The sequence below is a fragment of the Oncorhynchus gorbuscha genome, linkage group LG25 (assembly GCF_021184085.1).
Source record: "Oncorhynchus gorbuscha isolate QuinsamMale2020 ecotype Even-year linkage group LG25, OgorEven_v1.0, whole genome shotgun sequence".
NCBI classification, from domain to species: domain Eukaryota; kingdom Metazoa; phylum Chordata; class Actinopteri; order Salmoniformes; family Salmonidae; genus Oncorhynchus; species Oncorhynchus gorbuscha.
The window spans coordinates 41186308-41199663 of NC_060197.1; the positions used below are offsets into that span (position 1 = coordinate 41186308).

Genomic DNA, 13356 nt, shown 5'->3' on the forward strand with positions numbered 1-13356 from the left:
GATGAGATAGTCATTAAAAAATTAAACACTATTATTGCATACAGAATAAGTCCTGGGGGCCTGGGAAAATACAGGCTTCCTCACAACATTGTGCAAAATTCTATGCCAAACTATGTTCCAATCGGTGCTGTAATTTATTACCCCGTAAACACGTGGGAATACTATTTCAGCGCTATAAAATAAGCAACAACTCCACTCCTCGTCCATCTCGCGATAGTTCCACGATCCCTCCATGCTTGTCTATGGTGAGAGTTTTCCTGGTCTCGCGTGATGTCTGAAGTTTCCCACGCCTATTGTTGTGGTGTCTGCCCTTTTCTCTCACTCTCTCTAGCAACCCGCCGCCTCCCCCTCCTTTCTGGACTCCTTTCCCCCTCTCCAGCGTCCCTGCATCGCCAGTCTGCTTCTGTTGTCTCGGCGGATTGTTGGTCTTGGGGAGAAAAGATATCGCGAGTGTTGGAGTTTTGGTGAGAGTTTGTGGAAGATGGCGCCTGTTGTGACAGGGTAAGTCTGAGATTCAGGGCTGGTGGTTGTACTGGAGTTAAAGTGAATTTAAGTTTTTCAGAGAGAATTGGTTGCTTATGTTCGAGCATAGATTTCCGACCGCATTTGGGTATTTATGGCCATTTGTTTTCAGTCGGGGAAAGCATTTTTCTTTGTCTAAATGTATTGTGTGTGTGTGTGTGTTTTCGTTTGACTACTCCACTGTGCTGACTGTTTCTGCACCACGGTGCGGTGTTGTGGGGTTTGAGCTAGCTAGCATTGAGGTCCTTTTCCAGCACCAGGCAACGACACGAGTACAATCGGTCTGGGTTGGGGAAAAATAAACGGTTGTGTTTGTCTAATATTTTTAGTGGACATTTTATTCAACAATCTATCCCACGATGTAAATGAATTCACCTTCTAACCATGTTGCAATTGAATATACTGTTCCGCTGTGCTTGAAACACGTTGTGGCTTTGTCAAGCAAGGCATCGTTTTCTGTCCTACATTGCGTTCAACTCGTAAGTCTGTGCTGTTAGCTGGCTAACTAGCTAGCTTTCTGGATATTTATCTATCGACTGTTGGTAAATACACTTGCAGACGTGTGATTAAGCGATGTTTTGCGGTGCGTAAATGTACTCTAATATGAAGTGTTTATACAACAGTCCCGTGCCATATCCTCTCCATGCGCGGTGCAGACAAATGCTTATTTTATTTTTGAGCGCAACTAGGGGCATAACCTAACGCCAATTCTCTAGGAACTACCCGAAAGTGCAAAAACATCATGTTGTGGATCTTTATTTTTTTTTATTTTGTACATATGGAATGTTGTATCTTTCCATATCGGTCCGTAAACGTCAGATAGCCAGCGCAGAGCCACTGAAATGTGACGCCCCTGTCCAACGTTGGTTCGCCGCTTTATGAAATAGCGAACGCTATAATAAATTAGCTACTGTGATTATTTAACTTGTTTTAAGCTACTTACATTTCTGAAAGGCAATCCTAAAAGAGGCAGCTATCTAATCTGTCTAAATACCCTGTATTTTTGCTGGTGTAGGCGAGGAGGTAAATGATAACCTCAGACTCGCAATCTTTTTCAATGTTAGTCAGTTTCATGGGCTTTGTCTAATTTCTTTGATTATAGCTATATTGTGCAATTGGGAGATGAAACGTGGGTAATTATTTTATGAAAAAAAAGAAAAGATAAATGAAATGTCCTTTATTTAGCCTGTATGTCACCAGACTTTATAATTGACTGGGAAATAGTATTGTCATAGCTTGCCTTAAGTCTACTGCTCTATAGCTTCATTTTCCTAGTTTCCAATGATCTTATGATGCAATAACAAGTATTAATTATTATTAATGTTACTATAATGTATTATAAGGTACTATCAAAATAGCATCTACAGTAGCTATCTGTTCTATGGATATCTCCCATGCTCAAAACAGTCCCATACCCAAAACAGTAATTTCGATGGTTTGCCTGCACATTAGCCAAACACAGGCCTTTTTGTACTGTGGAGTCAGTAATCCCCACAGACAGCTCAGTGGGTGACAGACATTAGCTGGGCCTTTTGGGGGAGGGGGTGGAGCAATGCGTGCGTGCTTGCTCATTTGGGGCTTTCCAGCAGACCTGAGCTGATATCTGTTTGGAGAGAGGGCAGGCGGAGTGGGTCTGGGTGGCTGGCCACCTGTCCAGATGATATTTACTAAAGCTGTGTGCTTTTTTTCTGCGGGGGATGGAGTGAGTGGGCGGGGGAGGGGGGGTTAGAATGCCATACGGGGTCATTATTATCATGTGGCTGGGTACGAGGCTGGAGGCTAGGGATGAGAGAGAGAGAGCCCACACCCCGGGCGGCCTGTACACAGCCCAGTGCCCCTACAGCCCCACTCATGGTCAGATCTGACAGACAAGGCCCCCTCTCAGGGTTGGCAGGGAGTTGTGGTTGAGGCAGGGCACTAGTGCAGAGATGAGAGGGCAGTCTGAACTGGGTCCAATTAGAATATGCATTTTAGAATATGCATTCTTATTGGAAATAAATGTAAGCGATAGTAAGCGATAGGCTATATAAAGACTGTCTGAGTTTGTGAGCAAAAGGTGTAACAAATTAACACATTCGATGACAGCTTTGCACACTCTTGGCATTCTCTCAACCAGCTTTGTGAGGTAGTCACCTGGAATGCATTTAAATTAACAGGTGTGCCTTGTTAAAAGTTAATTTGTGGAATTTCTTTCATTTTGAATGCGTTTCAGCCAATCAGTTGTGTTGTGACAAGGTAGGTGTGGTATACAGAAGAAAGCCCTATTTGGTAAAAGACCAAGTCCATATTATGGCAAGAACAGCTCAAATTACCAAAGAGAAACAACAGTCCATTAAATCAAATCAAAATGTATTTGTCACGTGTGCCACAGGTACACGGTACAGGTATCTGTAGTGCAAAAAAGGTATTAGGTGAACAATAGGTAGGTAAAGAAATAAAACAACAGTAAAAAGACAGGCTATATACAGTAGCGAGGCTATATACAGACATTAGTCGGGCTGATTTGAGGTAGTATGTACATGTAGATATGGTTAAAGTGACTATGCATATATGATGAACAGAGAGTAGCAGTAGCGTAGAAGAGGAGTTGGCGGGTGGTGGGACACAATGCAGATAGCCCGGTTAGCCAATGTGCGGGAGCACTGGTTGGTCGGCACAATTGAGGTAGTATGTACATGAATGTATAGTTAGTGACTATGCATATATGATAAACAGAGAGTAGCAGCAGTGTAAAAAGAGGGGTTGGGGGTGCACACAATGCAAATAGTCCAGGTAGCCATTTGATTACCTGTTCAGGAGTCTTATGGCTTGGGGTTAAAAACTGCTGAGAAGCCTTTTTGTCCAAGACTTGGCACTCCGGTACCACTTGCCATGCGGTAGTAGAGAGAACAGTATGACTGGGGGGGGCTGAGGTCTTTCTCTGACACCGCCCGGTGAAGAGGTCCTGGATGGCAGGCAGCTTAGCCCCAGTGATGTACTGGTCCGTACGCACTACCCTCTACTGCCTTGCGGTCAGATGCCGAGCAATTGCCGTACCAGGCAGTGATCCAACCATTCAGGATGCTCTCTATGTTACTTTAAGACATGAAGGTTAGTCAGTCTGGGAAATTTCAAGAACTTTGAAAGTTTCTTCAAGTGCAGTCACAAAAACCATCAAGTGCTATGATGAAACTAGCTCTCATGAGGACCGCCACAGGAAAGGAAGACCCAGAGTTACCTCTGCTGCAGAGGATAAGTTCATTAGAGTTACCAGCCTCATAAATTGCAGCCTAAATAAATTCTTCGCAGAGTTCAAGTAACAGACATCTCAACATCAACTGGTCAGAGGAGACTGTGTGAATCAAGCCTTCATGGTCGAATTGCTGCAAAGAAACCACTGCTAAAGTACATAAATATTAAGAAGAGACTTGCTTGGGCCAAGAAACACGAGTAATCTACACTAGACCGGTGGAAATCTGAGTTCAAATTTGCGATTTTTGTTTCCAACCGCCCTGTCTTTTTGAGACGTAGACTAGGTGAATTGATGATCTCCCCATGTGTGGTTCCCATCGTGAAGCATGTGGGGGTGTTTTGCTGGTGACACTGTCTGTGATTTATTTAGAATTCAAGGGACACTTAACCAGCATGGCACCACAGCCTCCTGCAGCGATACACCATCCTATCTGGTTTACACTTAGTCCTACTATCATTTGTTTTTCAACAGGACAATGATCCAAAACACACCTCCAGGTTGTGTAAGGGCTATTTTACCAGGAAAGAGAGTGATGGAGTGCTGCATCAGATGACCTGGCCTCCACAACCACCTGACCTCAACCCAATTGAGATGGTTTGGGATGAGTTGGACTGCAGAGTGAAGGAAAAGCAGCCAACAAGTGCTCAGCGTATGTGGGAAATCCTTCAAGACTCTCGGAAAATATTCCAGGTGAAGCTGTTTGAGAGAATGCCAAGAGTGTGCAAAGCTCTCAAGGCAAAGGGTGGCTGCTTTGAAGAATCTCAAATATACATTTAGATTTTTTTTAACACGTTTTTTTGGTTACCTCCAAATGTGTTATTTCATAGTTTTGATTTCTTTGCTCTTATTCTACAATGTAGAACATTTTTGAAACAAAGAACCCCTTGAATGAGGGTGTCCAAACTTTGACTGGTACTTTCTGAACTCTTTCAGCTCAGTTTATCCTAAATAGTATCATGTGGCATTGTACATGATCTGTCCTTTTGATAAGAGAAGCGGTGAAGAACTCAGGCAGGATGTCTCTTCAGGGCAGAAAAACAACAAGGGAAAGGACCATAGGAAATGTTTGTTTTTGTCTAAAATGAGATAAAAACCTCTTCCAAATTATCCACAGGAATTCATATTTGAGCTGTCACAGGCTGCAGGTAAGCTAGTCTTACGTTCTATCTCCTCAACACAGCTCTCTGAATGTTAGAAAAGATGGAATAAGATCAGATTACACAGCAATCTTTCTTCCGACCTCCGTGAGGATACCAGGGAGCCTAACAGCTCTGGCTGAAAGAACACAATCTGGGCATCGCCTGGGATGATAAAAGCATGAATCACTTATTTCAACACAATGATGCCTCTGCTTGGCCTCAGGGAACGAAATTTGATTCAACTTTCGCATTATTTTTTTCTCCGTCATGTCCTCACACTTTTTACCCCTCTGCCAAAATGCGTACGTCGGGAGACTTTGTCGAGTCAACGCCAGGCCTCTTCTCAACCATTAAACCTGCCTGTGAGGGACAGAGGTGGTGTGTGCGTGCATTTTTGTGTGTTTGTGGCTTTGGGGAGTGTGTTGTGTTAAGCATACGTGTGAGTCACTGAGTGTGTGTGTGTATTTGGTGTGCGAGTTCCCTGAAACAGGATTTGAGTTTTGTGTGTGTGTGAGTGTGAGTGAAGCGGTCTCCAGGGTCCTCTCCTCTTTCAGTTCACACATTATGAAAGGAGAGGAGCAGATGTGGAAGCAGTGACCTTTTTGGTGTCAGAGGGCCGTGGTGGAGTTAAAAGGGTCCACTGATTCATCCCTCCTGACACTCTCGCACTCCCCGCCTCACTCCCTCCTCTACCTGAGCCGAGGCATTGAAGGATCGGTTGAGGGAGGAGATGCATGCTGGTAAAGAGCCAATCTGTTTGACACGTTGTGACCTGAGCGCTATACACATGGTTTTACTGAAGAGATGTACATTCAGTAAATGCTCTCCAAAGTCGGAGGCAGATTGATTGAATGAAGGAAGGCAATGAATAACATGCAGTTTGCCTGACTTGTAGTTTTTACCCAACAAAGTTGCCAGGATGATTTGGAAAGGTGCTATGGTTTCATTTCATTGCGATATCCCCTGATGCTTATTGGCCAACATGAACCAGCTAGGTTGGGCTCAACTTGATTGAGTTATGACTAGGGCTGTGGCGGTAATGCAATTTTGTCAGCCGGTTATTGTTATATATATATATTTTTTAATTTTATTTATTTTAATTTTATTTATTTAACTTTTATTTAGCTAGGCAAGTCAGTTAAGAACCTCTTTAGGCTAGGAGGCAGTATTTTGATGTTTGTCTGAAAAACGTGCCCAAAGTAAACTGCCTGTTTCTCAGGCCCAGAAGCTAGAATATGCATATAATTGGCAGATTAGGATTGAAAACACTCTAAAGTTTCCACAACGGTCAAAATAATGTCTGTGAGTATCACAGAATTGATATGGCAGGTGAAAACCTGAGGAAAATCCATCCAGGAACTGCTGTTTTTCTGAAACTACTCTTTTCCATTGCAAGCCTATCCTCCATTTAAAGGGATATGAACCAGATTCCTTTCCCGATGTTCACACCTTGTGGAAGCCAGTCTTTAGACATGGTTTCAGGCTTTTATTCTGAAAAATTAGCGAGAATGATCACATCGCGTCAGTGGATAGCCAGATGACCTCAGATTTGCGCATGCTCGCTCGCCGGGAGGAAGAACTTTTCTTTCTCCTATTGAAAAGGCTACCGTCTGGTTGAGATATTATCAATTATTTATTGTAAAAACAACCTGAGGGTTGATTAAAAAAAAACATATGACATGTTTCTACAAACTTTACTGATACTATTTGGAATTTTCGTCTGCCCGTCGTGACCGCACGAGCCTGTGGATTACTGAACAAAACGCGCCAACCAAATGGAGGTTTTTGGATATAAAGACTATCTTTATCGAACAAAACAAACATTTATTGTGTAACTGAGAGTCTCGTGAGTGCAGACATACGAAGATCATCAAAGGTAAGCGATGAATTAGATTGGTCACGAAAGTCAGAAAAGCAAGTTTGTAATGTTTTGTCTGCAAAGAGCTGTCCTCACAATTTGCTTTCACCGTAAAGCCTTTTTGAAATCTTACATTGCGGGTGGATTAACAACAAGTTGAGCTGTGTTTTGGTGTATTGCACTTGTGATTTCATGATTTTGTATTTTTAGTAATTTAATTTGAATTTGGCGCTCTGCAATTCACCGGATGTTGACAAATTATCCCGCGAAAGGGATCTGAGTGGCAAGTCAGTTAAGAACAAATTCTTATTATCAATGACGGCCTAGGAACAGTGGGTTAACTGCCTTGTTCAGGGGCAGAAAGACGGATATGTACCTTGTCACCTCGGAGATTCTATCTTGCAGCATTTCGGTTACTAGTCCAACGCTCTAACCACTAGGCTACCGCCCCAAATATATATATACACACCATCGGACAAAATCCATTATTTATCTTTGGTAGATCTGAAGACACATCAATAGTAACATGTTTTCACAACAAAACATATTTCATTAAACTGTCAGCTGCTCTGCTCTCTCTGCGTGCTTAGTGGGACCATAGAACCCTGAGTACCAGCCCATTAGGACCTGATGGTTGTTAGTGAGTTGAGTACTACTAACGCATGTCCAGAGTGCATAAGAGGAGATCACTGTGACTCAAAGGTCACATAGAATTTGACTGAGGTCATGACTGCTGGTGTGGCAGTAATACGGTCACTGCAACAGCCCTAGTTATGACATGCTTCTCTATCACGCTCAGTCTTGTTTTCTCTCCGTTCTTCTTTTCTTTCTTTTTGTATTTCGCTCTTTCTTTCTTTCTTGCTTGCTCTCCTTTCAATCTCTTTCTGAGGAAACACAAGGGATGTAAAGGCACATTTTTGAGTCATTTGGCTTGGCATTCGCCCAGCTTGGCGCTCCGCCATACTTGGTCCTCCGCCACACGCTAGTGTGAGTGTGGAAGAGGTAAGGATGTCTGCCAATGAGAATAAGCCCAATCCACGTACATCTCATACATTAGTTAACCATTTTTTTCTTTTACATGACAAATAAAGTAAACCACTTGTTATGTACAATTCCAGGGTTGCAGTGATGCTGACACTTACTCTTTCACTTTAAGGTGTTGCCAAGCAACAACCATTGATTACAACGTTTTAACAAACTATATGCTGAAATCTGCTTTTAACAAGAAATAGTTTCCAAAACACTTGAGATGCAAAGTTTGGTAACAGAATTGACAGTAAATGTTTTTTTTTTTTTTTTTTTTGAGACCATGTTTTCTAAAATTGTTAAATATCAGCTCTGAATTAAGATTGTCTGCAGAAAGAAATGGTTGTCAGCTATGATATGACACTTGAGTTTGAAAACATCTATTTTGGTTATTGAACGACATTAAGATGAACAGTGGATCAACACCCCCAAAAACAGAATGACTGTAACAGATTTTTTAAAAATTTATTTGACCTTTATTTAACCAGGCAAGTCAGTTAAAGAACAAATTCTTATTTTCAATGACGGCCTAGGAACAGTGGGTTAACTGCCTGTTCAGGGGCAGAACGACAGATTTGTACCTTGTCAGCTCAGGGATTTGAACTTGCAACCTTCCGGTTACTAGTCCAACGCTCTAACCACTAGGCTACCCTGCCACCCCGAGAATGACAGCATGGGTCCTTGAACTGTACTATACAGAAATGCTAAATTATTAATGTGTTTTAATGTGTTTTAATGTGTTTATTGTATTTTGATGTGTATTCTGGTGCTATACAGGGCTAATCTGGAAAAGAGACTTTGGGTCTCAGCATTGACTTGTCTGTCAAAATTAAAGGAAAAAAAGAATAGTAAAAAAAGGAATTTCCTTCACGGTGATGTATCTGGAATAGATGCACAAAGATATAAACATTTCATATCCTCCTTTGCATGTTTGGTTATTATGCTACACACTGGCCAGGGCTTGACGGTAACTTTTTTTTAAGGCACTTTTCTTCCAGACAAGTTGGGCTGGGCTGTATACTGTATTTTATGATATATCGGTTTTGATTCAGAGACCGTTTTCAGTTTTTACTTTACCTTCTATACAGGTCATTTAATGTTTAGTTTGTTAAATGTAAACATGCCATATGTAATATCCATTTTTATAGTTCACTATAAATACTTGAGTCATCTCTCTCTCCGGGCTCTTTCTCTCGGTCCCACTTTCCACACAGACCGAGCCACGCCCCTGTCACTCACAGACCTAGCCACGCCCCCTGTCCCTCACAGACCGAGCCACGCCCCTGTCCCTCACAGACCGAGCCACGCCCCCTGTCCCTCACAGACCGAGCCACGCCCCTGTCCCTCACAGACCGAGCCACGCCCCTGTCACTCAAGGAGCACATTTGATGTTCCTCAACCGTGAGACATTTGCGTTCCTTCTGCATGGTCAATGCAGCACATGCAACAATTCTGTTTTCACTTTACGTCATAATATAAATACACTAGCGTTCTATAATGACACTATTAGTTTGTTTCTTACATCAGCAAACAGCTAGTTTGTCGTGGCTTAGCATGTTGCCCTAAATCTTGAAATGCTAATTGTTAGCCGCTAATGCTAATAGCTAGCTAGCTAATAAATGTACTGAGTAAGAGCGAACGTAGTTAGGTAATACAGCCTGATAATACCAGTGATGGTGTAGACCTAACTCAGAATGTTGTTTGTGCAACAGTATCTTCTAAATCAAAGAGTTATATGCAAAGCAAGAATATGTTAGCTACATTAAGCAGCTAAGAAAAAACATGCAATGTAGCCAAAGCCCTAGGAAACACTTATCAACACTTTAGTTCCTATTTTGTCACAATAACTCCTCTGGCATTTTAATTTGTTGTCATATCAAACAACACTGTATTCGAAGTGCCCACGATTACATTCTAACTGTAGAATTAGAATAGTCATTCTAACAGTTTTGCTCTATTTTGCAAGTCAAATAGCAATTGCAACATTTGGTTAAAAATGAAGTCTTCGATTATTTGCCCATATCGTGCAACACTACGTGGCAGCATGGAAATTCTCAATTGAGCAGTCGTGTAAAAGAAAATACTTTAAACTACTACTTAAGTTGTTTTTTGGGGGTGTATCTGTACTTTACTATGGGATCACTCACTCCTCATGAAGCACCCTGAGATCACTACTCACTACTCATGAAGCACCCTGAGATCACTACTCACTACTCATGAAGCACCCTGAGATCACTACTCACTACTCATGAAGCACCCTGAGATCACTACTCACTACTCATGAAGCACCCTGAGATCACTACTCACTACTCATGAAGCACCCTGAGATCACTACTCATAAAGCATCCTGAGATCACTACTCACTACTCATGAAGCACCCTGGGATCACTCCTCATGAAGCACCCTGAGATCACTACTCATGAAGCACCCTGGATCACTCACTACTCATGAAGCACCCTGGGATCACTCACTACTCATGAAGCACCCTGGGATCACTCACTACTCATGAAGCACCCTGGGATCACTACTCATAAAGCACCCTGGGATCACTCACTACTCATGAAGCACCCTGGGATCACTCACTACTCATGAAGCACCCTGAGATCACTACTGACTACTCATGAAGCACCCTGAGATCACTACTCATAAAGCACCCTGAGATCACTACTCATGAAGCACCCTGGGATCACTTCTCACTACTCATGAAGCACCCTGGGATCACTTCTCACTACTCACAAAGCACCCTGGGATCACTTCTCACTACTCACAAAGCACCCTGGGAACACTTCTCACTACTCATAAAGCACCCTGAGATCACTCACTACTCATAAAGCACCCTGAGATGACTCACTACTCATAAAGCAAATATAGAACTTTTATTATTCCACAACATTAAATACTGTCAAATTAAAATATATAAATATATACACTGTGATATAATATTATGGCCATATCGCCCAGCCCAAAGTAGGACAAATATGTTTTAGCTCAAGTCACCAAATAAGGATGCATCTTTACAAAATGTAATGCATTACTATATTTTTTTTACCATAGAGAATAAGACAGAAATGTAGGCTACACACTGTCTATTGGTTTATCTGCATATTCAAGCCTGTCTCAAAATACAACACTGCCCCTTTAACAAACACTCTCCTGGAGGATGGGTGGCCACATTTAGTAGCCTAGAAAATATTGCAACATTACAATCACAACCAAATACTTTTGTTTTTATAAAATAATTCCCTCCAGGGCTCGAATTAAGATAAATATATTTATCGTTCAAAACAGACTCTGGGACACTTCTGGGATGACAGAACCAAAATACCACCTAGGACATACGACTTCGGCACATTCATAAAAAAAGTTGCTATGAGACTGATGCAACAACCGTTTTAAGATTTAAAAGGTTTATAATATTTATTTATTCCTATTATAATGCACAGATGTCTGTAGGCTATGCGTCAGTTTAAAATATTTGTTTGAAATTAAGAGGGGAGATCGAAAGATGCATCAACTAGCACGGGTTACTAATATGACTAGGATTATCATCAACTAGCAGGGTTACTAATATGACTAGGATTATCATCAACTAGCAGGGTTACTAATATGACTAGGATTATCATCAACTAGCAGGGTTACTAATATGACTAGGATTATCATCAACTAGCAGGGTTACTAATATGACTAGGATTATCATCGACTAGCAGGGTTACTAATATGACTAGGATTATCATCGACTAGCAGGGTTACTAATATGACTAGGATTATCATCAACTAGCAGGGTTACTAATATGACTAGGATTATCATCGACTAGCAGGGTTACTAATATGACTAGGATTATCATCGACTAGCAGGGTTACTAATATGACTAGGATTATCATCGACTAGCAGGGTTACTAATATGACTAGGATTATCATCGACTAGCAGGGTTACTAATATGACTAGGATTATCATCGACTAGCAGGGGTTACTAATATGACTAGGATTATCATCGACTAGCAGGGTTACTAATATAACTAGGATTATCATCGACTAGCAGGGTTACTAATATGACTAGGATTATCATCAACTAGCAGGGGTTACTAATATGACTAGGATTATCATCAACTAGCAGGGTTACTAATATGACTAGGATTATCATCAACTAGCAGGGGTTACTAATATGACGAGGATTATGCCTCTGGCTGCTGGACAATTAATATATAGTTGATTTGAAAACCAATAGATGAGAGATGCTGGTTTCAATGGCATATTAAGGGTTATATTAAATGACTCTCTCAAAATGTCTATGGTCATATTTTGATTAGGGTAGTCTACTTTGAAAGCCGGTATGATGTGCTTCATAAAATGAGATTTAAAAAGTCCAGGTTTTAAGCAATTTTAAGTTAAATAGTTTCAAAAATGCGAACCACCTCCGCTCAGTTAAGGTGGGTTATGTGCGGTGCGCAACAAATCTCTGTCCCTCACTCTCGTAACCATTTGATCTGAGTGAACCATGAGTATGTCGACAGAATCTAGCCTTTAGGCGTTAATGTCAATTATCTGTCATTATTGTGGTCCTCTGTAGCTCAGTTGGTAGAGCTTGGTACTTACAGTGCTAGGGCAGTGGGTTTGATTCCCGGGACCACCCATACATTAAATGCATGCATGTGCTGTGATCTACTGCAACTGTGGTTTGTCACTGCTATGATTTCCTGTTGTGGCCAATTCAATTGTAGTCACTCTTGTTACTGATGAAAAACATTTTGTTGGTCACTCTCTTACCGATTTGGTAAGAGTGTCATGTTTTAATCACTTAATGATTCATAATCAAAATTGTTATCAGGAGAAACCATTAACTTCTGTGAACTTTCATAATCCTCCCTCCTCACAGGGGAGAGGAATTAGATAATATCTCAAAGATATGTGGGTTTCTGGTAACAGAAACAGACACTATGCAATATTTCTTACAGAAGGCTAATCATTTCTGCAGATGACCCATTTTCCATCTGTGTGACCACAATTCAAAGCCTTTGCTTATTCCAAATTTTATAGGATGGAAAATGGTTGAAAAACTTGCCTTCGTGCCCAAAAAATATAGACTCTTTTTGCTTTCATTTGTCACCAAATTTGATACGCTCCAATAAACTTCCCATGTTGAATGCTAATGTTTCCTTTTACATGGAAATGACCTTGTGTATTTGATTAACCTTTTCTTGTTGGGGTTGGGGGGTGCATTTCCTTATTCCCAAAAGCCTGAGGGCCAGAGTTTTAAGTTATTCCCTTACCGTCACCAGACAAGAATTGAATCTTTCAAGGAGGAAAGCCCCCCCCCCTTCTCTTTACCCAAGTGAGAATGCAGTATTTGCTTGCGTGAGCTCTGCATGAGCTCCAACTTTATCTCTGGGGCTCAAAATGCGTTATTGTTTCAAGAAGGACAAGATCAGAAGAATTCTCGACGCAAATAAGCCGATGTGGTTTTGAAAAACACCCTCGCGTCATGGTTGAACGAAGCCCAAGTTCCCTGTTGTTGTTGGCCTTGCTAATCCTCTCTCTCCCAGGCTAGAGAGCGAGAGAGAGAGAGAGGGAAAGCGAGCA

General features: G+C 41.5%; 1 protein-coding gene across 1 annotated transcript in view; it reads left to right on the plus strand.

Moving 5' to 3' along the window:
* The first annotated feature begins 380 nt into the window (after positions 1-380).
* rbpjb (recombination signal binding protein for immunoglobulin kappa J region b) overlaps positions 381-13356 on the plus strand; it is a 102693-nt gene continuing 89717 nt past the window's right edge. The window contains exon 1 of the mRNA XM_046328943.1: positions 381-501. Within this exon, the coding sequence (XP_046184899.1) occupies positions 482-501 (20 nt within the window). The 5' untranslated portion in view covers positions 381-481. The remainder of the gene's footprint in view (positions 502-13356) is intronic.